This window comes from Meleagris gallopavo, chromosome Z (assembly GCF_905368555.1).
Source record: "Meleagris gallopavo chromosome Z, MGAL_WU_HG_1.1, whole genome shotgun sequence".
NCBI lineage: Eukaryota > Metazoa > Chordata > Aves > Galliformes > Phasianidae > Meleagris > Meleagris gallopavo.
Genome location: NC_139435.1, coordinates 73,052,041 through 73,079,996, shown reverse-complemented (window position 1 = coordinate 73,079,996; position 27,956 = coordinate 73,052,041). Strand labels below are relative to the sequence as shown.

At 43.1% G+C, this 27,956-nt stretch overlaps 3 protein-coding genes and 1 long non-coding RNA gene across 16 annotated transcripts in view; 3 read left to right on the top strand and 1 right to left on the bottom strand.

The window, feature by feature from the left end:
- BDP1 (BDP1 general transcription factor IIIB subunit) overlaps positions 1-15,478 on the bottom strand; it is a 62,940-nt gene extending 47,462 nt beyond the window's left edge. For all 9 annotated transcript variants that reach the window (XM_085213370.1, XM_085213371.1, XM_085213372.1 and 6 more), the window contains exons 1-3: positions 15,213-15,478; positions 11,999-12,542; positions 11,237-11,346 (exon numbers count right to left, since the gene is read on the bottom strand). In XM_085213370.1, the coding sequence (XP_085069496.1) occupies positions 11,237-11,346; positions 11,999-12,542; positions 15,213-15,358 (800 nt within the window). In that variant the 5' untranslated portion in view covers positions 15,359-15,478. The remainder of the gene's footprint in view (positions 1-11,236; positions 11,347-11,998; positions 12,543-15,212) is intronic.
- LOC146542385 (uncharacterized) lies at positions 1,728-13,303 on the top strand. Of its 4 annotated transcripts, none has more exons than XR_014880418.1 (3): positions 1,728-3,424; positions 4,669-12,171; positions 12,286-13,303. It is a non-coding gene; the product is annotated as an uncharacterized LOC146542385 (long non-coding RNA). The 4 variants fall into 4 exon arrangements; XR_014880420.1 differs by lacking the exon at positions 1,728-3,424 and adding an exon at positions 3,431-3,590; XR_014880419.1 differs by lacking the exon at positions 1,728-3,424 and having other exon boundaries at positions 3,431-7,724; positions 7,798-12,171.
- Positions 15,479-15,590: 112 nt separating the features above from the next.
- On the top strand, positions 15,591-21,224 carry LOC104915343 (small EDRK-rich factor 1-like). Its single transcript, XM_010726217.4, has 3 exons — positions 15,591-15,747; positions 20,065-20,173; positions 20,722-21,224. Exons 1-3 carry the CDS (start codon positions 15,741-15,743, stop codon positions 20,792-20,794), a joined length of 189 nt encoding a protein of 62 aa, XP_010724519.2. The 5' UTR covers positions 15,591-15,740; the 3' UTR covers positions 20,795-21,224.
- Positions 21,225-21,879: 655 nt separating this feature from the next.
- On the top strand, positions 21,880-27,336 carry SMN1 (survival of motor neuron 1, telomeric). Of its 2 annotated transcripts, XM_085213367.1 has the most exons (9): positions 21,880-21,967; positions 22,061-22,132; positions 22,256-22,381; positions 22,677-22,850; positions 23,226-23,369; positions 24,512-24,583; positions 25,094-25,204; positions 25,983-26,068; positions 26,732-27,336. In XM_085213367.1, exons 1-8 carry the CDS (start codon positions 21,929-21,931, stop codon positions 26,037-26,039), a joined length of 795 nt encoding a protein of 264 aa, XP_085069493.1. In that variant the 5' UTR covers positions 21,880-21,928; the 3' UTR covers positions 26,040-26,068; positions 26,732-27,336. The 2 variants fall into 2 exon arrangements, with proteins under 2 accessions (XP_085069493.1, XP_085069494.1); XM_085213368.1 differs by lacking the exon at positions 22,061-22,132 and having other exon boundaries at positions 21,884-21,967.
- Positions 27,337-27,956: the final 620 nt, after the last annotated feature.

Sequence of the window (27,956 nt, the reverse complement as noted above, 5' to 3'; positions counted from 1 at the left end):
GGTCATTGGAACTTCAAAGTCCCTTCCAACCTATGCCATTCTGTGATTCCTCTCCCATTCTGTACACATATACAGGACTGCCCCAAATAAGAACAACACTTTGCCTTGTTGAATCTCATTAGATTCATGTGGACCCACTTCTCGAGCTTGTTTGAGCCACTCCAAATGGCACTCCCTCCACAGATCAACTGCACCACTCAGCCTCGTATCATCAGCAAACTAGATGAGGGTGCACTTCCCACTGTTCAGATCACTGAGATCATTGATAAACATGTTGAAGAACACCAGTCCCAGTACGGGAGCCCTGAGGTACACCATTCATGACCAGCCTTCATGTGGGACACAGAACCACTAACAACTCTCCTGCTGCTACCATCCAACCAATTCCTTTTTCAGCAAACAGTCCACCTTTCAAATCTACATTTTTCTAATTCAGAAATAAGAACACAGGTGTGGGATCACATCAAGGACCTTGTGTAAGTCCACATAGATGATAGGTCAGTCTTCCTTTGTCTACTAATGCTGTTACTGCAACATATGAGGCCACCACATTAGTCAAGCACCACCTGCCTTTGGTGATGCCATCCATACTGTCTCAAATTACTTTCTTGTCTTCAATGTGCATCAACACAGCTTCCAGAAGGACCTGTTCCATGATCTTAGTAAGCACAGAAGCAAAGGCTGTAGCTCCCCAACTTTTCCTTTCTCCCTTTCTTAAAAATAGAAGTGATATTTCCTTTATTTCCAGTCACTTGGGATTTCACCTGACATCTATGACTTGTCAAATATGATGGAGAGTGCATTGGCAACCACACTAGGGATGCACACTGTCCAGCCCAATGGACTCATATGTGTTCATTCTCATCTGGTCTCAAACCTATTCTTTGCTTACAGTTGGAGAGATCTTGCTTCCACCTAAAGGTTCAGGGATATGAGATATGTGGGACTCTTGACTGCCAGTGAAGAATAAGGCAAGTAAGTTATTGAGCATCTCAGCCTTCTCCATGGCTGTTGTTGGATTTCTCCCTTCTCAATTACTGGAGGAAGTGCACTCTTCCAGGACTTTCTCTTCTGACCAATGCACCTATAGAATCCGTCCTTGTTACTTTCCATATCTCTTGCAAAGTTCACTTCAATCTGCACCTTGGTTTTCCTCATCTCCACATTTACAGACAGAATCAGTGTCTGTCTGCATTCTCAGGCTACACGTTCCCACTTCCACTGCCTGTTCAGTTCTTCTCATCCTTCAGTTTAACCAACAGCTCCTTGCTCAAACAACTACTTCAAGGTACAAGCTGACATAAGATTTAACTGAATAAAGTTAAGATAGTGCGTATCAGCCAAATTTCAAAACTAACTTGCTTCAGCTAGGACAGAATATTTTCTTCAGTGTCTGATATGATGCTGTGTTTTGGTTCTGGGAGAAGAACAATGTTGATAATACACAGGTGCTTAGAGCTGCGTGCTGAGCAGTGCAGTACAGAACCAAGGCCATTCACAGTGAAGGGCCCATGAAGAATTAGAACAGTTGATGTAAATTGGCCAAAGGAATATTCCATCCCATAACACATCAAGCAGAAGGAGTTCTGAAGAGGATGGGAATTCACCTCATTTTTCCTTCTGCTGCTCAGGGGCTAACTGGGCATCAGTCAGGGACTGGTAAGCAACTGCTTGTTACATACAAGCATCACTTGTTATATACATTCATACATATATACATGTTATAATTACTATCCTTTTCTTTATCTTAGTAAACAGTTTTACATCAACCCAGGAGGAGTTTGTTTTTCTGGATTTTCTCCCCCATCTCACTGGGAATGTGGGGGAATGAACAAACAACTGTGTGGTGCTTCAATCATCTGCTAGATTTAACCACATCATATGCAGGTGATCGTATCCATAGTAAAGGAATAGGAAACGTGAGCACATCTGGTTCATTATCTGCTTAAGGACTATCTAGTGCAAAAGAAAAATTAGCAAGGAAAGGGGTAAATAAAAGACGTAGGCACATAAACATTAATGAGCAGGTAATAACAGGCAATAACAAACCAAAACTTTTCTGCTACTAATTGATGGGTCTTTAGAGGAACTACTCAGGAACGGGACTGAAGGTCAATCTAAACTTCATAGTTGGTAAGAATCTTTGGGATATTTGAGAGGGTTCTGTGTGACTGTCTATAATATAATGCACTCAGGAGAAGGTTGCACAACTACGTAAACTTATTGTGATATATTTAAGAGATGTGTCCAAAGGAGGAAAAAACAGGGATCATGATGGATGAGTATGGAATAAGCATGGTGAAATAGGTGTGATTGGAGCAGAGAGGGATGAAAGGGCTGTAAGTAGACTGCCAGTCATTACATCTAATGACTGATCCTTCCCACATCATCATCACAGTCTATTCTATCTCCAGTTGAACCTCATGAAGCTCAAGAAAGCCAAGTGCAAGGTCCTATACCTGGATGAGAAAATCTCAACCAGACCATGAAAAATATGGCCTGCAGGTTAAGGGAGGTGATTCTCCCCCTCTACTTCCACTCTTGTGAGAGCAATTTGTTCAGCTCTGGAGCCCCCCAGCACAAGAGACATAGACCTAACAGTTAAAGCATACCCAGAGGAGAGCAACAAACATGAGAGGGCTGGCGCACTTCTCCTGTGAAGGAAAACAGACATGAAAGGTGAGAAGGGCCCCATAAGTGAAAGTAAAAAAGACAAGAAGGCTTCACAGTGACTGAGAATAAGGGGGGTAAAGGGGAACAGTTAGAGATAGTTTATAGAAGCAAGAATGTAGAGCTTGTTAGAAAATAAGGGATGGCAGACACTAGGTCTGGGACAGTGAGGGGGATGAAGGCCATAAAGATAAGGGTTTGAGAACAGACCAAGGACATTTGGCAGGGAGGTGATTAGATGTCCCCAGGGCAAGAAGAAACCAGTCTGGGGGGAGGCCACCCCGAAAGGTCAGGAGTTTACAGTGAGAAAGGTCAGAAGCCTTTGTGAGGAAGAGGACAAATCTTTATCCCACGACCCACTACGCACACGCAGGAGGGGAGGGTCTGCACGCTAACGAACTCTAGGGCTGTAATGAACATGGATCCAAATTCAGAGAAAACTATTATGTATTAGTTTGGCCAATATCTGTAGCACGATTTTTCCTGACGGTGTGCAAGTTAGGCGGATCCATCCCCCTTACACCTGGTGTCTGTGCAGCACTGAACAAACCATACCTGCTTTGTTATCTTATTTGGGTTACAGAGTTTGATTCCACAGGTCAATTTTGCACCCCAGATGGGACACCCTCTACTCGGCTGCAGGACCGGCTGAGAGACGGGACGCCTTTGGCACGCCCCGAGATTTCTCAGAAGGACTCCCCTTCCTCATCTGACCACTGTGGGAGCAGACAAGGACCATCCATCGGCAGACCAGGTATGTGGATGGAATGAGGGGAGCCCAGGAGCCGTAGCCCGTGAGCTGTATAGCCATTGGTGCTGCCTCTGGGAAGTAAGCTCACAGGCTGGGTTGGTAGCTGGCTGCAGGAAAACTCCTTGGGAAATTCCTACAAAGAGGACCTGTAAGTTGTACGCAGGGATTGGTAAGTAACATCAGGTATTTTGTTAAATGACTACTTAGATTCCGTGGACATAATATTGGAAATCATAGATTGTACTGCTATCCCTATCTGGTTCGGCACTCTGTATTTGAGTAATTGCTATCAAAACACTTGAAAGGAGTCCAGAGCTCTGATTTGGTAAAGTGTAAAGCCGGCACTGTGTGTGATTGCGAGCAAATGTGTTGAGTACTTGGGACATGGCACAGCTGCAGTGTGAGTGCGGAGTATAACAATGATCGTTGTCTGTCTGTCTGTCTGTCTTTATGTTTCTGTATCAATTTATGAATGGGGATGATGAATCCATAGAGAGATGCCTGTTCATTTGGGGAATGAATGTCAACCTGTTTATGTAATATTGTGTTCTATTTGCAAGGAGGTGTGAGGAAGGTGGGTCAACCAGTGCTGGTTCTGTGGCGAGGTGTTTATAACCAAACGATATGGATTGTTAGGGGGAAGTTATATGGTATTAAGGGTATTTATGGAAACTGAAGAACTGTATGGTTTAATTTGTGGATTTTGAAGGGAATGGGACAAACTGTTTTGATGGTATAAGAAAATATAATTGTTAATGGTATATGGAAGTAGAATTGAGGGCATGTGGAAGTGTAACTGGGGGTACGAATAGAGGAATAATGTACAAAAGAAAAAGGATTAAAGAGAAAGTGAGTTTATCTGTGCTGGCATGAGAGCAACCCCCCCCATGCCATTCCCCCACAAGCAGAACATGGTGTGAGAGAGCGAGCCGGGGATGGAGACTGCTGCTGTAAACACCATTACTTGCAAAGGGGAAGGTTGAGAGTATAGGGCACTGGAAGTGAGAATAGCCTCTGCAGAGATCTAGGAAACCCAAAATCCAGGAGATCCAAGTGGAGACAGTCAGAGAGCTTCTCCTCCATCTGGACTGTCACAAGTCCATGGGACCAGAGGGGCTACACCCTCAGGTGCTGAGGGAGCTGGCGGGGGTGACTGCCGAGCCCTTCTCGGCCATCTATCAGCGCTCCTGGTTAACTAGAGAGGTCCTGGAGGATTGGAGGCTTGCTGATGTGATTCCCATTTTCAGGAAGGACCGTAAGGAGGATCCGGGGAACTATAGGCCTGTTAGCCTGACCTCGATACCGGGGAAAGTAATGGAGCAAATCATCTTGGGTGAGTTCGCATGGCACATGCGTGGTGTCCAGGGGATCAGGCCCAGCCAGCACAAGTTCATGAAGGGCAGGTCGTGCTTGACCAACCTCGTCTCCTTCTATGACTGGGTGACCAGTCTGGTGGATAAGGGAAGGACTGTTGATGTAGTCTACCTAGACTTCAGCAAAGCCTTTGACACAGTCTCTCACAGGCTTCTTCTGGGGAAACTGGCTGCCTGTGGTCTGGACAGGTATACGCTTCTTTGGATAAGGAACTGGCTAGAGGGCTGTGCCCAATGGGAACTGGTTAATGGAGTTAAGTCCAGCTGGCGACCCATTACAATTGGTGTTCCCCCGGGGTTGGTAGCGGGCCCATCTTGTTTAATATATTTATTGACGACCTAGATGAGGTGATTGAGTGCACCCTCAGTAAGTTTGCAGATGGCACCAAGTTGGGAGGTGTTGTGGATCTGCCTGAGGGTAGGGAGGCCCTGCAGAGGAATCTAGATAAGCTGGATTGCTGGGCTGAGATGAATGGGATGAGGTTCAACAAGGCCAAGCGTAGGGTCCTGCACTTTGGCCGCAATAACTCCAAGCAGCGTTATAGGCTTGGGGATGAGTGGCTAGATGATTGTGAAGAAGAAAGAGACCTGAGGGTGTTGGTTGATGCTCAGCTAAACGTGAGCCAACAGTGTGCCCAAGTGGCCAAGAGGGCCAACAGCATCCTGGCCTGCATTAGAAATAGCGTGGCCAGCAGGAGCAGGGAGGTGATCATCCCCCTCTACTCAGCACCGGTGAGGCTGCACCTCGAGTATTGTGTTCAGTTTTGGGCCCCTCACTACAGGAAAGATGTTGAGGTCCTGGAGCGTGTCCAGAGAAGGGCAACGAAACAGGTGAGGGATCTGGAGTACAAGTCTTATGAGGAGCAGCTGAGGGAGCTGGGATTGTTTAATCTGGAGAAGAGGAGGCTCAGGGGAGACCTCACTGCACTGCACAACTTCCTGAAGGGAGGTAGGGGTGAAGAGGGGTTTGGCCTCTTCTCCCAGGCAACAAACAGGGCCTGAGGAAATGGCCGCAAGTTATACCAGAGGAGGTTTAGGTTAGACATGAGGAAAAACTTTTTCTCTCAGAGAGTGGTCAGGCACTGGAGTGGCTGCTCAGGGAGGTCATGGAGTCATCGTCCCTGGAAGTGTTCAAGAGGCATCTGGATGAGGAGCTGCAAGTTTTTTTGGTTTAGTAGCTTGTGGTAGCAGTGGTAGTGAGAAGACGATTGGACTAGATGATCTTATAGATCATTTCCAACCTTGTGATTCTATGATTCTAAATCCTAGTATCAGCACTGGAAGCCTCTGGAGAGGAGGAGGTAAAACTGAAATACGATGTTGGTAGTTTATGTAATGATGAGAGTTTGGAAAGTGAAAAGTTTGTGAAGGACACAGGCTGAGGAAGGCAAAAATGAGGAGGGTGTGACAGGGATGTCAGGACCAAAGAGAGGTGAGTGATGTGAAGGAAAGAAAAAAAAAAAAAAGAAGGAAAAAACAAAAAACAAAAAATCTGATTGAGAAACAGAGATAGTAAGGAAACTGTGAATAATAGCAGCTGCTACTGTTGTGGCACTAGAGGAGGGCCACAGGACCCAGAGATCCACTCAGAGAGAGGTGGGGAGGAGGGGGGCTGGAAGAGTCTAGGGAGGACTCCGTCCCACTGGAATGAAAACAGTGTGCAAACCGTAGAGAAAGAGGGAATCATCTCTAGTTGCAAAGCTGAAGGATGGGAACCAGGGAAGTTTACCTTAGCAGATCCACTGGTTAAATTGCAGCTAGGAGAGCAGGATAAAGACGTTTATCTTTTGGTGGATATGGCTACCTCTTACCACCCATAGATGATTTTTGTAACAGTAGTAGGAGCTAATGCCCAATAAAAGGCTTCCTTTTTGGGATCTTACTTTTGGGAATTAAATATAGGCTGAGAAAACGAGTAGGAATACATGAATTCTTGTACACGCCAGGTTACTCTGGCAAGAAATTAAATAAAACTGGAGCTAAGGACCAAACAATATTAACTGACTGAGTCTGGCTTTAACACAAACTGGCAAAAACAAGACTGTAGCCCCAGAAGTTACAGAAATCTTGAATAAGATACACTTAGGAGTGTGGATACCAGGGATACCTAGCAGAGCCAAAAATGCAGTCCTAAATAGAAGTTAAGTTAAAAGCAAGATTAGCCCAGTTAAAATAAAGCAGTGCCCTTTGACGATATGTGACTGTAGATGGATAAAAGAAATAATAGATAATTTTTGGACTTTGGATTACTAATTGAATATGAATCCCAATACAATATTCCAAACCTGCCAACGGAAAAAAAAATTGGAAAGCAAGTGCTATAGTTTGGTACAAGATTTGAGGGCAAGTAATAGAATAGTTGAACGCATACACCCAGTGGTGGCAAATCCATACACTTTATTAACCAAGTTAAGGAATGAGTAGGTTGAGTTTACCTTCTGGATTTGAAGGATGCCTTTTCTGCCTGGTTTGGCCGAAGGAAGCCTGAGGTTATTTGCCTTTGAATAAGAAAATCCCAGTATGGGGAGAAAAGACTCAGTTAATCTGAACAGTGTTACCCAGGGTTGTGAGAACAGCTCAATGATTTTCGAGAACTGGTCAACCTGTGAACCTGAGACTTGGGTTCCTCCAAGTAAGGTGGAACTTACGTTCCTGCAGTACGTGGATGTCATGGAAACAAAAGAGGACTGTGTGCAACGGACTGTGAGTTTGCTAAATTTCTTGGTTTAAATGATTATCAAGTTTCTCAACAGAAAGCACAAATAACTCAGGAGCAAGTGACGTATTTGGGATTTGAGAATACAGCTGGACTTGGAACCTTAAGGACTGTCAGGAAAGAAGCCATCTGCCAAACCCCTGAGCCACGAACTGCCAAGGAACTCTGTACGTTCCCAGGGATGACAGGATGGATACACAGCTACGGACTGCAGGTAAAGCCAAAATATTATATGAAAGGGGGAGGCAAGGAGGGCATTCCCTCAGCTGAAACAAGAACTCTTGAAGGCTCTGCTTTGGGGCTACCAGCGCGCATAAAAAGAAAAAACAAGGAATGGCCCTGGGAGTCCTTGCCCAGAACCTTGGACCCTATCAAAGGGCAGTGGCACACTTCTCCAAACAGCTTGATGAAGTGAGTAAGGGATGGCCGGGGTGCTTGAGGGCGGTGGCTGCATCAGTGCTCAATATTTGAGAAGCCAGTAAAGTTATGCGAGGCCAAAGAATAACAGTTTTAGTAACACATACAGTGTCTTCTGTATTGGAGGCAAAAGGGGGGCACTGGCTCTCACCCCAAAGGTTCCTGAAATCCCAGGCCATCCTGGTAGAACAGGATGATGTAGAAATAATTGTAACTAATATTGTCAGCACAGCACCTTTCCTTAGCGGAACTCCTGGAGAGCCAGTATTTTATGACTGCTTTGAAACTGAAACTGCATATTCCAACTGGTCGGATCTGAAAGACAAACCCTCAGAAGACGCAGAAGGCACCTGGTTTACCAATGGTAACAGTTTTGTGAGACAACGAAACTGTAAGGCAAGATATGCAGCAGCTGCTGCTGACAAGGTAATCAAGGCACAACCTTACCTGAGGGGACTTTCCCTCAGAAGGCCGAAATAACTGCCTGGACAACAGCCTTAATTATTTGGGCAGATGCTAATTGTGTATTTGGGATGCTACACACTCACAGCACCATCTGAAAAGAGCAAGGACTGCACACACAAGGAGAACAGCACGATGTAAATCTACCAAAGAGTGTGGCTATTATACGCCGTAAAGGACATCAGAAAGGTAGCACTGTACAGGAAACTGGAAATAAGATGATGGGTCAGGTAGCAGGACAGGTAGTTGAAGGCTTTAATTCCAGATGGTAAACTTAAAATCTCTGAACCTGAGTCAGAACCTGTAAATTATTCTTGAGAAGATAGCAATCTGACTAATGATTTAGAAGGGAGAGTAACAATGACAAATTGAGTTCTCAAACTCCTAAGAAAAGGGGGGTGTCACTGTATGTTGGTACTAACTGATACCTTTTTACAGTGCCCAGAGGCATTCCCTTGTAGAACTAAGGCATGTGGGGTAACTAAAGTATTGTTACAGGAAGTTATTCCAAGATGCTGAGGAACTACTTGGTCTATCAAGGAAAGTGTACCGTCAAAAGTTAAACTCATAAGGAAAAGATGAGTTGGTTACTAATTTTCTTTATTTTGTTGTACACAGGGTGTGTCTGGCAAGTTGATGTTGTGTGCTGTTACCTTTTGTATTTTGGTTGCAATAGTACTATGTTTTGTGTTATATTTATTTATTTGTTATTGTTAAATGTGTGATTGTCACTCTTCTCCCTTCTATTTGAACCAACCTTACATTTCTATACTTAACAATTTTCTAACAACAAAGCTGGTTAGAAAATAAGGGATGGCAGACACTGGGTCTGGGACAGTGAGGGATGAAGGCCATGCCGATAAGGTCTGAGAACAGCCCCAGAACATTTGGCAAGGAGGTGATTAGATGTCCCCAGGGCAAGAAGAAACCAGTCTGGGGGGAGGCCCCCCCCAAAGGTCAGAAGTTTACAGTGAGAAAGGTCAGAAGCCTTTGTGAGGAAGAGGACAAATCTTCATCCCACGACCCACTATGCATGTGCTAAGAGGTGAGAGACTGCACGCTGATGAACTCTCGGGCTGTAATGAACATGGATCCGAATTCCAGGAAAATTATTATGTATTAGTTTGGCCAATATCTGTAGCACGATTTTTCCCGACGGTGTGCAAGTTAGGCAGATCCATCCCCCTTGCACTTGGTGTCTGTGCAGCAAGAACTAATAAACCGTACCTGCTTTGTTATCTTACTTGGGTTACAGAGTTTGATTCTGTATGTCAGAGAGTTGAGATTTTTTAGCCTTGGCAACATTCAGGAGGAGAAAAAAAAAAAACAAAACACACATTTACAAGGGTAGATAGTGACAGGAACAAGCAGGAATGATTTTAAACTAAAAAAGGAGTGGCTAGGCTGGATGAGGCTTAGAGCAATCTTATCTAATGGAATACGTCCCTTCCTATGGCAGGAAGGTTGCTCTATACGATCTCTCTGCCACGAGATCTAAGATTCAGCAACCACAGAAGAGTCTACCTTTCACTGCACCAGCAGGCTTAATTACCAGAAACCAGACAGGTTAGCAGATAAGAGAGGTTTGCATACCAGTTAATGGAGGCAGTACAGGTCTTAGTTCAAACAGCTAGAGAGGCAAGATGTATGGAGACCTGCCTGTCAGCAATCACAGAGACTAGGTTGTGGCTTATTCAGCTGTAGGGAAACTGTTAGGTTCAAAGCTTGAACTGGTGATTGAGCACCTGGAGAAGGGCTGTAGCTCGCCTAGAGAGCACAGCAAGTTTACAGCAAAAATTTTGCAAAAGTTTGCAAAGGTTCCCCATGTGAGTAGAAGAGGTTGACCTAGGGTGGAGCCCTCTTGGGCTCTTATAGGCACCAGCTACAGAAGGGAGGGCACCCCTTGGACCTGGACAGCTTCCTGGGAAACAGTGCTGTATAACAGAGAGCCTCTTCACCAGCTGGGTGAGTTCCACTCTTCTTTCCGTATATGATTATTGGCTTGCCTGTGAATACTTTGCCTGGTATCACCAAGAACCTGTCAGAAGCTATTTTGCTTCTTCATGAGCAAAACATTTAACTCTGCATGCGTAGGCCTGTATGTACAAGTAGCTTGGTAGAGTTCCACGAACCATCCAGGCACGGACATCAGGCAGTCTGCGAGCTCAAATTCAACAGCTCTGTTGTTGCAGGAATATTTGTAAATCAGTATGCGAGTGCATTAATCTGTTCTACAGCAAACACCCAGCTGAACAGGCCAGGGAATAAGAGGTGCACATGCATGACAGGAGGCTCTGAAGCTGTACTGAATTCTCAGGATTCGTGAACACAAATGTGCTTATGAACCTAGAGAGGAAGGAATAACAGGACTCAGATAGCTGTACTTATGGCGACTGTTCTTAAGGAAGAGCAGCAGCCACACCTGTTCAGATAGGATGGAGACACCTTCAAGGTCTTGCAGGTATTCTGCACTTCCTCAACCTAGGAAGAGAAATGCTCATTCCCAGAGTCCACTAGATTTTGCAGTGATTCATTACCTCTAGTAATAAATTTAACAGAGACTACGTAGCAAAGACCCACTTACTATTACTCTGTACCTCTACAGAGAGGATTTGGCTGTGGGGAAAGATTTTACTTTTTACAATTCAACACGTATGCTAAGTTTCCTTTTCACGTCTACACAGAGACTCAGTAGACATGAAAGAGTTTAGAAGCTTTTGTTACCATTATAATAATACTGCATCTGTGCTAACATTCCAGATTTGAGAATTCTCCTCACAATCATTAAATTGGCAGAAATAGAAAAAGAATCATTTATCCAAGGAAAAGGAAAAAAGCCACACTTACTTCATGGGATTGTTTTCTGGTAGATAGTATATCAAGTCTCTCATGGTCATTTTAGTGCGATCTGGTGGAGAACATCCTTCAATTATTGGAGGCCTGTGTTTCAATTGTTTCTGTATAAAAGCAAAAAAAAAAAAAAAACCATCTTAATTTCAACCAGGAAGTACTTTTTATTTCATAAATAGTATTATTTGCTTATTACGTACTGTAGTTAAGTGAAATTTCTTCTTTTGTTGGTGGAATTTGGAGGTTACTTTTTTGTTTTGTTTTGTTTTTACAATGAACTGGTAAGTTTATCATAAAGTGTGTATTTATCAAAAAGACCACATATCCCCTAAGAGATTTACCCTCTCAGAGATATTCAACACTTGGCAGAGCTAAGTCACATAACTCAGTCAGTAAAGGTCTAAGAGATACAAGAAATCCCAAGCTTTTTTACAGCATACTTCACCACTGTATTTTCAGCCATGAAAATTGCCACGCTAGTGCTATAGCTATGATATAGTAGCATGGTCTCACGTTTAAAAAGGTTAAGTCTAATGAAAAGTAAAGATACCTAATTTCTCATGAAATCTATATAAGGAGGGAACACAGCATTGCTACTGCTTATAAATTAAATCCCCACAGGGTTATTGACATATCATGAAGTATTAGCAATATGATTATCGTCAGGAAACACTACTGCAAAGAAGCAATGATAATGTTGGGTAGATAACATCTTTCCCTGCCCTGCAGAAATCAGCACTGCTCAAGGTAGAAGCCTACCATCCGTTCTTTCTTCAGCTCTTCTTTAAGCATTTCTCTTAACTTCCGAGCTTTGAGGATCCTTTCACGGTCAGAACATATTCGTTTCTCTTTCACAGGAGATGGTTTTGGAGGTAGCTTTTCCTCCTGTGCCACTGATGTTTCCTGTGTTGGTCTCTCCTTAAGTGGGGAAGGTATGTTCTTCAAGGTATCGTCATTTTTTGGAGCAGCTACAGTTTGCTCTTTGTTCATTGATTTTTTTAGTGGGGAAAACTGTGGCACTTGTGGCACAGGTGTTTTCTTTTCAGGTAGCATGGGAGACTTTGAAGAGCTTTCAACATGACTTTTCTCTGATGGAGGAGAATCCTTCTGAAGCGAAGCACTGCCATCAGGAGCCTGTGATGCTTGCCTTTGTGGTTTTGATGCAGTATGCAGATCAGATGAAGGCCCAGCTCTGGGTTTGACAAGATTGGGCATAGTGGAAATCCGTTTTCTTCTCTGTGTAGGCATGTCTGTAGGTTTACCAGCTTCTCCAGCATCACTTGAGCTGTTAGACTTCTCATCTCTGGGAAATGTAAGAAATTAGTCAGAAATACTCTACAGTGACAGATTTACAACTATCAGAACATGCTAATGCACCAAAAAGTATAAACATAGAAATAAATAGTAAATAGAATAGTAATAAACACAGAAAAATACAACTGCATACAAGAAGCCACAATTGAACTATCCAATACCTGTCACTGCCTCAAACTAATTAGATATGAGAAATGGCATATTCTCAAATATTAAGTATTAATGTTACAAAGTAGTTGACCAACAGTGTTAAATGCATACATTCCTCTTTTGCCCCTCTTTTTGGAGGCTCTAACCTTTTTATTAAGAATAACTTTATCATACCATGAAATATGATAACAAACGTATGTAAAAAAAAAAAAAAAAAGTACCCCACACAATGTGTTACATGTTAAAAACATTTTAGTAAAGGTATGCACAAGTAGCCTTATGATTTTTCACTGGAATCCATGCATTCCTCTAATACAATAGGTAAAATCTAATCTTTTTTTTTTATTTTTTATTTATTTATTTTTTTAAGAGCATGAAAAAATTCATGAGTGAAACTGGCTGCTTATTTACTGAACATATAAAAAATGTACTTCAGGGAACAACATCATCTAGCCCTCCTTGGAAAATTTCTTATTTTAATCTCCTACATAGAAATAATTTTCAAAGTGTAAGCAAAATTGTTCATCATCATTATCTTAAACAATTCTAGTATTCGTCTCCTTGGCTGTTTCTCACAGTAAAACTGCAGCAGAATTACAACTGAGTCACAAAGAGCTTTTTAACTTCACACGTATTTCTTGTTTCTGAACCACTGACCACACCTATGGTTTAATTACCCAACTCCGAAAGTACTGAGAAGCAAGTGAAGACATAAATGAAACAGAACAAAAAAAAGCAAAGCTTCTCCAAATAATCTCTCAGCATTTAGTACACATCTTTCAACAGGAGCTGAGCAACTTCACCATATACTGTTTGTGTTTTAAATGAGTCCTGGTAAACTCAATCCAGTGTCCTCCAGTGATTATACAGCATGAAACAGTGGCAAGAAATTCTCTGATCTCCTGATCTCCACACTACCTATGGCTTACATATACTTTCCCTAGAGCACCATAGTAGATTTCCCATAGTTAAATATATCTTATCTGATAAGATATCTATTTATCTGTGCTGGCTTTGAGTGGGACAGAGTTAATTTCCCCCACAGCAGCACATATGTTGCTATGTTTTGGGTTTGTGGTGAAATACCGTCGATAATGCATCAAGTTTCAGTGGTTACTAACTGGTATTTGCCCATGTTCCAGGCCTTTACTGCTTCTTATGCTGCCTTGCCAGCAGAGGTGGGGATGAGTAAGAGTCTGGGAGGAAAATGGCCAGGAGAGCTGACCCAAAGTAGCCAAAAAGATGTCCTATATCCTGTGAGGTTGCATCCAGAGGAAGATGCTGATGAAAGCAAGGAAGCAGGAAGAATGTCCATCTTCCCAAATAACCACTATGTGTGATGGACCCTGCTTTCCTGGAAAAGACTGTCAAGGGGAAGAAGTGAATGAACTCCTTGGTTTGCTTTCGCTGGATGTGCAGTTCCTGCTTTGCGTACTGAAGTATCTCTATCTTAGCCCATGCATTTTTGCTCTGTTACCTTTCCAATTTTCAGCTGTGTGGGGCTGAGCTGCCTACTGAAGTCAGCTCACAGCATCAGCAGAGACCACATGAAAAAGAACTTTTATGTTCAGGGAATTTTCACTTCCCTGATAATCACCAAAACCAAATCAGAGTTTAGAAGACAAAGGAATAGCAGTACATTTACATGTTGAAGAGGCTAGGACAGAATGCTTTGGGTGGGGCAAGAAAATAAGTAAGATGTCCATATTTGCTATTCTTAAAACTTGGATCAAACCGAGTACATATCCTTGTATCTTCAGAGGCAGCCAATCTTTAAAATGCATCATCTACAGAAGCTAATAATTACCTACACTGCAATAAATCCCTGGGGCTGCCCTCTCCTATCTGCTTAGCAGAGGCCTTCGGAACCACACAGAAGAATTCAGTGGAATTTAGGAAGAGCAAATGTAGGAAGTGAGGCACCAGCTTTCACCTGAGTCTTTACTGCCTGCTCCCAGGACTGAAAATTCCCCCCAGTCTCCCAGTACTTGCAGGCTGGGCACTCCCTTTCTCCCACTGTCTGAATTCTGGAAGCCTAGCCTAGCTAAATACCTGCGTTTATAGTCAAAGCAAATAGAAATTGTAAAAAAAAGAAAAAAAAAAACCAAACCAAACACACTACAGATTGTCATAAAGGACAGATTCTAACTTAGAACAAACAAACAACAAAAAACAGGTAATAATGCAACATGCCAGACAAGCCAGGTGATAAGGATGTTCTGAAGGGCACTTATCAGACTGGAGACAGCTCTGGGAGAACTGCTCCTAAGCTCAACCCTATTTCCACTGCAATTAAAAGCACTTAGGATACTCAAAAAGCCCGAGGAAAAGTCAGAGCGTTTCGGCTCGGCAGTGCACGCGGCAGCCGTCGCAGAGCGGCGGACAGGGTGAGAATGCCGAGTCACACCGCGGCGTGCAAGCCGCGGAGGGCGGCTGCCGAGCCCGGCCCACCCCGCCCCGCCGGAACCGACGCAGCCCTCCCCGCGCCAAGCAGCACGGTGGGACCCACCTGTCGGCCCGCCGGCTTTCGGCAGCCGCAGCCTCATCCCTAGAAGCCGCCGGGGAGCCCTGCGGCTCCGCTTCCGCCGCGCCGCCGGCACCCCTCCCTACGGGCCGCACGTTGGGCCTAACGGCGAGGCGGGCTCGGCGGAACATGACGCCGGGCCGGCGGGAGGCGCGCCGCAGTCTGCGAGGGGGGACGGGCGGCGGGGCGGCACGGCCGGGCCGGCTCGCGCACGCAGGCGGCGCACCGGCGCGGCCGTGACGTCATCAGCGCGCGACGCGGGGCGGGCGCGAGTAGAGCGCCACAGTGCAAATGCTCCTCCTCCTTACGGCCAGCGAGAGGCTCCGCTCCGTCGCTGTGCACCCGCCTCCAGCGCGCGGCACGCTGGTTGGGTGAAGCGCCGCGCCCGATTCACGTGATGTGCGGGCCGGTAGCGCTTCATAAAGAGCGGGAGCGGTAGGCGGAGCGGGAGAACGTTCTAGCAGGTGTCGGTTCTCTGGTGTTCGGCGTGCTGCGCTGCTCCAGCGTGTCGCGATGACCCGTGAGTGTCCGCGGGGCTGCTTGGGGTGTGGGGCGTGCGCTGAGCAGCGCGGCTGTCGGGGTATTTCGTTCCTCAGGGAGCGGCGGGGAGGGGAGGTTGAGGAGAGGCGGTGGTCCGCGCCAACAGCGGAACCACTCGGCTTAAGGGCTGTCGTGTGATGGCGGGTACGTAACTGTGCCTGGCTTTGTTTGTGATTAGGGCTGAAAGCGTTGTGACTTCATTCATGAGTAGTTTTGTTTTTTTAATATATATATCTATGCTAAAATGGTGGAGAACTGTGAACTGAATGTAGAGTGTTGCCTGCTTGGTGGGGTTGCTCTTTTGGCTTCTGCAGGTTGTGTTTAACAGCACAGGAACTGCGTGCCGTGAGGTGAGGAGGTGAGGAGGCACTTCCGAACAGCACAGATACAGCTCTGAATCGTCTGTACTGCTCACAGTGCACATGATGACCTGGATCACAAACAGCCCACATATCAGACCTTGAATTTGAGAAAGTGTCAGGCTAATGGCTTTTTATGGTGTTCGTTTCCTGTTCTTATAACTATGTGTTAAGGATTAAAGAGATGTACAGTGTCCTGCAGCCAAGGATAACAGAGTTATAGCGTTTCATTGTAAGGCATTTCAGTTCAGTGCAGTGCCAGGATGCTAGAGGGGTAGCAGCTGTGGTATGCTGCCTCTCTGTTTGCTCTAAGCTTTAGTTCAGAAATATCAGTCATGCCTGGGCTAGACTCTCATTTCAGATGTTCATCTGGTAAAATAGAATGAGACCGGTGCCTCTGCATTCATAAATTCATGGTAGTTCTTGTACTGCCAAACTGAAAATGTGCAAATACCTGAGGTGCCTGGAAATGCAATAAATCTGTGAAGATGTTGGTGACTGGATGAAATGAATGTTTTTTTTTCCTGGTACTTGTCTTCCATTATTCCTTTGTGCTTGTATCAAACTGCCCGATTTACTTCAGCATTCTGTTTTTCGAATATAGTGGTGGTCAGTTCTATTCTGCTGGCGATCTGACATGTGATTAGGTCCTTTGCTGCTCAGAAAGTACTCTAGGGACTCTGGCATCTGTACTCAGTCCTTACTGCTGTTCTCTTTGGCCTCTGTCCAGGAAAAAGTATTACAGCTTGTTCCAGTGCTGTACAGAAGTTTCTGCTTACTTTTCTCTAAAAACACAGCTGGGTCTTGGAAATGAAAGAGCACAGATAGGCAGAACTAAGGCTATCCTGTCAAAACAACCTTTCTTGGAAGATTTAGGTTGATGTATAGAATGTATAAGACAGCATCATCGCTTAAGAGATAGGAATACTCAATCAACATCTCAGGTAAAGTGCAAGGGCCAAATAGTCCTTGTGATGTTTTCTTGGAAACAGAAATGGTACAAGTAAGTTTATTTTCAAATAGCAGCTTTCTTCTGTATGCTTAGTGTATATGCAGTGCTACCATACTTTTCTATCTGTTCTCCTTTGCTGTGCAGTAAAAGCAGCCAAGCTTTTCATTCCACCATCCAGCTTGGTTCTTGTGCTGAGAAGATTATACATACAGGTATGGAGTAACTGCAGACACTGCTTGATTAAAGAAGAAGGGAGTGTGTAAGGTTAAGGAGGGTAGCTCCTGTATGATTTCTGTCTAAAACACTGTGTTTTGACTTCCCTCTTTTTTTTTCCTTCATGATAAATATTTATTTAGTTTTTTCAAGCACCACGTAAGACCTTGCTGCAAATATACTCGTGACATTCATGCACTAAGCACTACAAAACTGAAGAACCATTTATAGCCTGGAATGTATCATCTGCTTATGAGTCATCAAGTTCTAATCAACTCCCAATACTGCCAGAGATAGCCATTTCATTTCCGTTTCTGAAAAAATATTGATTGTTTCACATGGCTGAACTCTGGGAACAGGATCTGACTGAGTGCTTGTGAGAAGGATGGAACTGAAATTTTTTTAGCTTTTGCAAAATGTAGTCAGTCTCAGGTGAAGTACATCCTGAAAAGCAGGAGCAGCCCTCAGGAAGTAGCAGTGATAATATGCTGTATGTAGCATCTCTTGCCAGAGGCTGTGACGAAGAAACGCTTTTGTCTTGTTGGCATGGCAGATACCTTTATCAGCTCAGAAGTGGGGTTTGTACAAAGCTGTGGATTATATCAACAATAAAGCTTTAAATTTTCTTCTTCGCCTTGACTCTGTGTACCTGAATTTACAGGCACGTGAAGTTTGGAGAGATTGGTCTTGGAGTTTGAGAGATGGCATAGGTCATCTTAAGGATTTTCAGTTAATACAGAAGTGTTAGTGTCTGTAATTGCTATGGCCATCACAAAGAAGACCTAGAGTGTTTGGTTGGAGAGGTGCGACTGTTCTGAGCAGTTGCTGTGTTGTGCAGTTCTTTGTGCTTTCAGGAGTGCTTTCAGATAAAAAGATTGCAAGCCTTCTCAGCAGCTAGTTCAGGGTGTTGATAGTTGTGGAGGAAACTTTCTGTCCCCATAGAGTCCTCCTCTGTGCTGGCAACAGTGCTGTATGTGTATTTTTAATAAAAATATATTCACTTACTGCTGTCTGTTGAAAGGGAGACTAAACACTTTGTAAGGCTGTGCTTAAGTACAACAAATAAGACTTACGGTCACTTATTTATTACTGTTCACTTGTAGTAAGTTGAATGGACTAACAGTGCGTCAGTGCAAAGTAAGTAGACCAACAGTGACTGTGTCCTTGCTGCCAAAGCAAGGTATCACTTATATAGGGAAACTCATAAAAGGAGGAAGATGTTGGCTTAGAATGAAATCAAAGAAGCATGCAGAGGAAGGAAAGCTATGAACAAAAACCCATGGCAAGAACTTGCCTGAGCATTTGTCCATGTAATTTCTTGAATATGATGGAACTACTTTCACCTGTGAACAGTGTTAGGGGTGTCCACCCTGTGCAAGGACTTATTCTGGGGAGGGTGCTAAACTCTTTTTTACTTATCAGGGTGTCTTGATGAGGATGTGGGGTTCTGATTCAGCCGCTTGTATACTCCATCGTCTTCTCTGCTTCACAGTTCTAGGTGAAGGCAACTCTGACATTTAATAGTAGTCCTAACTGAACTTCTGGGATATGCGTATACCAGTAATAGAATACAAATCCTATTAAAAGTTCAGGCTGCTTGACCACAAGACCACTGCTGAGTCTAGCATTGATTTTGTGTGACAGCAACCACAGATGGAAAGCAGGTAGATTTTTCTGGATTCCAAATAAGTAAGGCCGTTGGCTTCTTGATTTCTTAAGAGGGCCTTGGGAAGAGTTTGAGGAGGCTTTAAAAGCTTAAAATTAATTTGTAAGCCATATTGGATGGTGACATCATGTTCGTGACTTCTTAAGGAAGACTCCTCATCGGAAGAGCAATTGTCATCATTGTGCCTGGCCTTGACCCCAGGGAGGGGTCAGTCACAGCCTCTCTGGACAAGCTGTTCCAGTGTCTCACCATTCTCACAGTAGAGAATTTCTTCCTAATATCTAGTCTAAATCTACCCTTCTCCAGTTAAAATCATTTCCCCTCACCCTGTCATGGCCCATGCCTTTGGTCTCTCCCCAGCTTTCCTGTAGGCCCCCCTCAGGGACTGAATTGTTGCTATAAGGTCCTCTCAATGCCTTCTCCAGGCTGAAGAGCCTCAGCTCTCTCAGCCTGTCCCTGTAGCGGGGTGCTCCAGCTCATCTTTGCGGCCCTCCTCTGAACCAACAGCTTGATGCTCTTATGTTGAGGCCCCAGAACTGGAAGCAGTACTCCAGGTAGGGTCTCACAAGAGCAGAGCAGAAGGGCACAATCACCTCCCTTGACCTGTTGGTCACACTTCTCTTGATGCAGCCCAAGGTACAGTTGGCCTTCTGGGCTGCAAGTGCACACTGCTGGCTCGTGCTAAGTCTTTCATCAGCCAACACCCCCAAATCTTTCTCCTCAGAGCTGCTCTAAAGCCATTCTCAACACAGCCTGTATTTGTGCTTGGGATTGCCCTTACCAGGTGCAGGACCTTGCACTTGGCCTTGTTGAACTTTGTGAGGTTGGCATGGGCCCACCTCTCACGCCTTTCCAGGTCCTTCTGGATAGCATCCCAAAGGGCACTCCAGCATGTCAGCTGCACCACTCAGCTTGGTGTCATCTGCAAACTTGCTGAGGGTGCACTCAAAAAAGCTTTCTTGATTCACTGTGCAGGAGAGAGAGACCACGACAAAAGATAATGTCATTGCTAATTGCAAAATGAGCCAAATAAATATTTTTGTAATAGACATGCTAACTGCATTTAGAAAGTGGTACTGCCTGTACAAACTATACGGTATCTTGTAGGTGGAAATCAGCGTGAACTTGCTCGGCAAAAGAACCTGAAGAAGACTCAGGAAACTCTTAAAGGCAAAAGGAAAGAGGATAGCTTGTCTGCATCTCAGAGAAAGCAGAGGTAAGATACCCAGCACCATTGATTGGAGTGATTGTGCAAAATAGGAGGAAAGATGAGACACAGAACATCCAGTGTCTTAGCTGAAACAGGGTTTAAATATTTTTCTTTGGTTCATGGTCCACTCATTTATCAGAATACAAAACCTGGATGTAGGTTTTACTATATCTGCTGTTATACATGTTTATTTTTGGCAAGACCTCGAAAGGCTTAGTACTTTTGAGCAGCTTTTTTGTCTGGTGTTAACAGGGAAATATTTTGTAATACTATCTTGAAGATGTTTGATCCATTGTGCTCTTTATTTCTAAAATTACATTATACTTCACATAATTCTCTTAATCTAGTGGCATTTCTACATCATGGGATACCTTGCTGAAATGATCAGGATAAAGATGTGATAGCGGTTAACTGATTATTTTATAATATATGCCCTTTATTGAAATGGAATTGATAAAGGGCTGCAAAAAAGATGTATGAAACTCTGGTTAGAAAATCATCAAGCCAATATCTGAAAGCTTTTTTTTTTTTTTTTTTTTTTTTCTTCTTCACAGAGACTCTGAAATAATGCAGCAGAAACAGAAGGCAGCAAATGAAAGGAAGTCTCTGCAAGCTGGAGCAAAATGAACTGTCTGCGTGGAGAAGATAAAAGTACATCAATCAAGGAAAAGGGCCTAGAAGATCATTCATAAAATGACTTGCCATTAAATGATTAAATGTTTATCTTGCAGCCTTGTTCAACTAGCATTAGTTTGTTTTCTGTTTAGTATAGGCTTGGTTGTCTGGAATGCAATAGTCTTGAAGACTATAGTCTTCTGCATGCATAAAAATGATCATACCTAGTAATAGCTTTACTCCAGCTACTGCTGCATTTGTAGATTTTACCTAATGGTTCCAGTAATCAGTTTTCTAAATTACAGCAAGACCTGGTTTTCTTGTCTTAACTTTTAAAGTACAACATCATTCACAATGGAACACACAAGTCAAATGTGCTTGGACTTACAGATGTCTGAACTGTAGAACTCATCATATTTTTACAATAAAATGTTGCATGAAATACTGTCTAATCTGAAGTGGTCATGCTTGTTAACCAGTTGATTTTTGAAGTTAGCAAAGAACACAAAATAGGTGGAACTGTGGAGGAACTGTCATTGTTCAGTCTGTGCTACAGGAGCAGCTTATCCAGTTGTAGGTTTCATGGGTAATCTTTGAGTGCTGCTCATACTAACTGGAGAAGCTCCAGGCTTCAAATCAGTGTATTGCAAATGTCGGCAGATCTTGAGGTTGTTCTGTCATTGAGGTTGTTCAGCCAAAAGGGTTAAAAATTTGAACAAATTGACGATAAGAATAACATCATGAAAAGGGCAGCCCTTGCTTTGCAGACAAGTTTGCTGCCTGGATGAGCGGTGCGCTGACAGAGGCTTAAACCTGAGGGAAGGAGTTGAATGAAGCCCTGGTCCTCGCTGGGTTTGAAGTCCAACGGATCAAAATCTATTGTTTGTAGCTTAAGGGCTTCAAGGAAGGCGTAGCTGGTGAGAAATAAAGAGAAGTTCGCCGCCTGCCGTTGTTTGGCTCTTAGCTCCCGCTCGAAAGGCCGCGCTGGGTGCAACCTAAAGATGGCCACTCCGGATCACCACAGACGGCTGCGCCATTGTAGCCGCCGCGCGGGGCGGGGCTGTTCGCCGCGCGTGTGGTGCCGCCCGCCGGAAGCTCGTGGTGCGCGTGCGCGGCGGGCTACGCGCGGGGCGGGGCGGGGTGGGCATGGCGGGCAGAGTGCTGTTCCGGCGTGGCGCCGGGCAGGTGGGCTGCGGGTGCTGAGGGGGGGGAGGGCGTGAGCGCGGGAAGCGAGGGGGGACGGGACGGCTCTTAGAAAGCGTTCTGTGGCTTCTTTAGAGCGACGACTCGGATATGTGGGACGACACGGCCCTCATCAAGGCGTACGACAAGGCGGTGGCGTCCTTCAGGGTGAGGGGCGGCCCCGCTGGGAGTGGGGAGGGACGCGGAGCTTCGGGCCGCATCGCTCGGCACTGGGCTGCCCAGCCACCGTGCTGTGTTTCTTGTGGTTTACTTTCCTTTTCTTTCGTTAAGAATGCTTTAAAGAACGGGGACTGCTCAGAGCCTTCGGATAAACAGGAGCAGCGGCCGGGGATGAAAAGGAAAAACAGCAAAAAGAACAGGAACAGAAACAAGAGCAACGGCGTGTCGTTGAAACAGGTCAGCTTTCTTGTAGATTGTGATGATGTCTGTACTGCAGGTTGTGCTTTGCAGCGGTACTCAAAAAACGAGCTTGCTGTTATTACCTTGGAAGTAACAGGGGGGTGGAAATGGTGTGACAGACCTCGGCTGTAGGTAGCTCTTACATCACGTTTTCACTGGGGAAAAACTCCTGGGTAAGGCACATCGTTCTCATGGTTGAGAGAAAAAAAAAAAAAGTAGTTTAGGAAAAGGCTTTGTTCCCTGTGATTTTTTTGGTGTAGGTTCTTACTTGCCTTTCTCATTTCTGTTGCAGTGGAAAGTTGGTGACAGCTGTAACGCTGTTTGGTCTGAGGATGGTAATGTCTACCCAGCAACTATTGCCTCCGTAAACCTGAAGAGGGGTACATGTGTTGTTACTTACACCGGATATGGAAATAAGGAGGAACAGAACCTGGCTGATCTACTCCCTCCAGCTAGCGATGAAACAGTAAATAAGTGGGGAATTCCAGGGAGATGAAGGGTGTTTTTTCAGTGTTTTTGGCACCGCTGCAGTGACCAGATGGGTTATGTGAGAATTGAAACCTAGTTCCCTTGTGAAGGGACATACACAGATGGAGGCCATAATAAGTCTCCCCTTATTTCCTGAAGTCAGCATGGTAGAAAGTGGGAATAAGAAATTTACGGGTGGGAGAAAATACATTGAAAATGATGAACAGATAAGATTGAGATACTCCCTGAAGAGGGTTGGGAGGCCTAGATGGGGGGAAAGATGTGGACAGCACTTCCTCTACTTTTTCACGGTGAAGTTGATTTCTGCGATTTCCTACTGTGTGTATCTCATAAAAATGTTTTGGTCTTCTAGAATGAAAACGAGAGTCTGTATTCAACAGATGAAAGTGAAAAATCTTCCCAGTCACATCAAAATGGAAGTAACTGCACAAAAGCAAGATTCTTTCCTAAAAACTTACGGTTTCCCATACCACCAACACCTCCAGGCTTGGGAAGGGTAAGCTAAGCATCATCTGAAACAATTCCTACATTGCTGTTAAAACTGGTGTCTAAATTCTGAGATAGTAAGGTAATATTTTTCATAGGATCGTAGAATATCCTGAGTTGAGGAGGGACCCACAAGGATTGGAGTTTAAATTTGGGTTCCACATAGGACCACTCAAACATCAGACCCAATATGTGATTGTATTGTCCAAACACTCCTTGAATTCTCCAGTGCCAAGGTGCCATGACTGATGGGAGTCAGTTGCAGTGCCTTACCACGATAGTGATTGCCTGAGAAGGAAAGGAACAGCGTTTTGAGAGTGGATATGTGAACTTGCTTGTTAGCACTCATGGGTAATTTTCAAGTAATGCAGCTACTATGTAGTTCTTCTGCAGAACTTCTGCCTAGTAACTTGAAAGAAGAAGGTTGCTGTTCTGTGGACTGTGATAATGCTGTTAGCAACAGCACTCTTAATCTTTTAAGACTGCACCTTTACAAGCCACTTGGTGTATTTTTATTTTATACAACATTGAAGGCAGCGAAAGTGATATATAGGTGTCAAAAAAGGTCTCTGCTGTAGCTTCTCAAGTGGCTTATCTGAGGTTTTTGGTAGGATCTCCAGTTTCCTTGTTCTGGAGGAGTCTTAAATAAAAGTGTAGTTATACACTGCACTGCGTTTCCTAAAAATTGGCATTTGTGAAAGATTTCATTCTAAAGTTGTTTGGTTTTTTTCTACTGTATTTTAGTTCTCCTTAAAGAAATAGATTCATTAGCAGTATGGAAATGGCACCTTGAATTTAGTAATTTCAGCTAGCACTTGTCAGCCACATAGGAGCAGAGAAGTTATGTGTATGCCTATAAGGATAGCCTCTTCATGTGAGAGTGCAAACATTTATTTCTGTTTTTTTAAAAACTTTTTTTAAAAAACCTTGTGTAAATCTTTGTCAGCTCTGTTTACCTCGCTGTGTATATAAGTTTTACTTTTCTAGTCATGGAATGCTCCCCAGAAATGTGTGTTCTTATTGCAGTCATTAAATTGCTGAGATACATTGCCTTGAGTTTATGGTTTTGAGTTGCTTCAGATGCTTCTGTTAAATAAAATCTTCATACCTTCAATTTCTATCTGATTGCACTATTGAATTTTTTCAATATAGCATGGATCAAAATTCAGAACACTTCCACCATTCTTATCCTGCTGGACACCACCCTTTCCACCAGGACCACCGGTAAGTGAAGATGAATACTTATGATCTCAAACTTTCCAACTGAGTCTCATGATCACCTGTCTTTTAGAACTCATTTCTGTGTTAAAGTCTGTATTTTCTGGATATTTGGTAATGCATTAAATTATACCTATCACAAGGATCTCATGTATGGAGCCTGATCATTACTTATTTTTGTGATAGGGAAGCTGTTGGTAGGAATACAAAGAGAGGATACTTCAAGAAACTACACCTTTCTTTTTAAGTAACAGTGTTTCATTGATATAGATAAATATTTTTGCCTAATTAAACACCTGAACAGCCAAACTACAGGAGCCATGTTTCTTCTAGGCTTTGGAAGCTAAATGTTTCCTGAAAAGATTGCCTCGCTTGGTTCCATTTCAGGGCATGCACTGAGGATATATTCCTGGTTTTTAGTTTTATATTTTGATCTTTTAGAGTTTGTTGCTATCTAACCTGGGATATAACTAATTGAAACAAAGACAACTTGGATTTTTCTTTGTGATTTCTTAGTTGATTCCTCCTCCACCACCTATGGGGCCAGATTCTACTGAGGACGATGAAGCATTGGGGAGCATGTTGATAGCTTGGTATATGAGTGGTTATCACACTGGGTATTATCTGGTACGTACTATTTCTATCTGGAAATGTATGTAATACTGTTGTACTGTTAGACGTAAGGTTATTTTACATTGTGTGCATATTCTTACCTTGGAATTGCAGTCAAGTGAGCCCAGGTGTTTGGTCAGCTTGGTTTTGTTCAATTTTTTTTTCTACTTAAAATCCCATTAAACACTCTTCTAACCAGTGTTTTGTATCAGTATTGAAGGAACAGGTTCTGTGTTTGTAGGCAGGTGAAGCAAATATGAATGTAACCTTCTATGTCCAAATATTGTTTTCTGTTTATTTTTTTTTTTAGATTGGTAGTATCCCATTTGGCATCAGACTGGCATTTTCCAGACACTTTGTTCATTAGTAATTGTTTCAGATGCTTGGAGGCCTAGCAAAAGCAGTCAGCATTGCTGTTGAAAATGCACAGTGTGGAGGGCTGATTTCTGTTCTTTGTATGGTTAATGATGGAAGAGAACTATAGGAGGAATTTAACTCTTGATATTCAGACAGTTAGGAATGGGGATTTAGCTCCTCAGGGTATCTTCAAATGAATAGAATTTCTTTGGGTTATAACCAAAGATTTCTTTTAATACACTTTTAATACAAGAAACGCATGTTTCTAATTATTCTGTAGAGGCATAGTACAAAATGGAGACACATAGTTTAGTTTCAGTCCTTTTTAACTCTCTGGGTCTCATCTGCAGTTAAATACTATTCTTGGTTTGTAAAGGACTGAAAAAATCTTGTTTTTACGGGGAAATAAAAGCTTTACCTAAATTGTGTTCTACAGGGATTAAAACAGAGTCGAATGGAAGTGGCCCTAGAGAGAGAAGCCTATTTAAAATAACTGAATAACCATCACTCTTTTGAAGGATTGTAAGTATGGTAATTTTGCACTAAGTGAAGATACACTCTCACCTGAAAATCTGTTTAGCTCTTGGAAAGCATTTGATTCTATGCAAAAAGGTTGGGCTTCAGGAATTCCACCTGCTTTCATGGCTCTCTGTAAAGACAGTTTCTGTGAGAATTCATTCCTTTGCCTAGCACCAATGGAATGTTATTTTCTTGGGTAGAATGAAGGATAGTATTTAAGTGCTGTGATGAGAGGTATAACTAACTGCTGTATCCCTCTGCACAGGTTTAACAGGATGGTTGACTTAAACTGTTGTCACCATATCTACTTATTGTTTAAATTTTGTTAAGTGAAATGATAAAATATAATTTTCATATTTATGTATGTATTTTAAAAAGCAACCGTTTCTAGCCTGTGTGGCTAGATGTGTGACTGCACTTTGTTTTCTGGACAAAGTCAGCATTTAGGGCTCTCACTTCTGACCTGTTCTGTTCTTACAACTTCAGTGCTTGTGTTTTTTTTGTAATCTTTTATTTAGAACTTTCCAATATATTTTTTGGTTCCTTATAGGGCAAAACTACATTCTTGAGAGTACATTTTCTGATATTTCTGTGATAAGCATGCTATTTCTGTGCAGAGGAGTAGTTCTTTTGTTGTTGTTTTATTGTTTCTGTTTTGTTTTTTAGATCTGATCTACTAATTCCTGTCTTTCCTGAAGACAGGTACAAATGCTTGTGTCTGAGAGATGTTTATCACTTGTGCACTGGGTGATGGTGAAGATCAGAATTTTAGCAAAGATGATGAATCTTTGTTTTTTAACAGTGATCTGCCCATGGTAACAAGTAGACAAATTACTTCAGGCTAGGAATTGTATATGCACTGAAACAAGCTATTTCTTGAAGACGTTTTGGCATACGCATTTAGAAGGTATTGCTGCAATGAAGTGTTTTTTACTTTCTTGAAACAAAATAATAAATCCATAAAGTGTGGGTTTTGGTGGTTTTTTTTTTTTGTTGTTGTTGTTGTTGTTATCCTTTATTAATGTTGTGTTCCTTAGACCTTTCATCTGACTGGTAACACCTGAATAGCAATTGCAGCATACTGTTTTAGGACACGTTTATGACAGCAGTTTGTGTTACTGTAGTTTTTGATGGCAATGACCTGAAAAATGGTATGCCTTTAAGTTTCACAAGAGTTGTCTTGTTTCGGGGGTCTGCTGTGTATGGCAGTTGGAGAGGCTCCTTTTCTGTTTGACATGCCTGTTAATAAAGTTCTGCTTTTTGAACTTCTACATTAGACATCTTGGTTTTCCCTTTGTTCACTTTCTCCTGAATGAACTGCTGAAGTTCTGGTATGACTTCATGATGTGTTTTACTGGTTTTCCTGTGGTACTGTAGTAGAACCAAGTGTTTTAGTAGGAGGTAATTGAAATTGTGGACTTAACATTTTGGCCCCTACCATTGTAGTTCTTGGGAGTGGAAGCTCTGGGCACAAAACTGAACAATAATTTAATTAATGTCAGCAGTTTCTATTATGGGAAAAGTAGCCCAGTGTAGTTTTCAAACACTGTTACATTCCTTTCCCTGTGAAGCTTTCAAAGTGGCTTCAGGAAGTTTTTCTTTCATTGTCTTGGGAAAGGAAATTAAGATTGCTCACAGTGATACTGAGGTTCTAAATCAGTGGTTCATCAGCTGCTTGTTGCTGAAGGAAGACAGCTGCCATCCACTTCTATAGCTAGTCCTGTGGTAATATTTGGAATAAAGTTACAAGTGGTCTCAGTCAATTTTTAGCACTAGTAAAATCTGACATCCAGCATTATGTTTAGTTCACTCCTGTTATACACAGGCTTATGATTTCTATTTCATGGTAAATTATTTGCATAATTAATTTCATTACAAGCACAAGAACTGA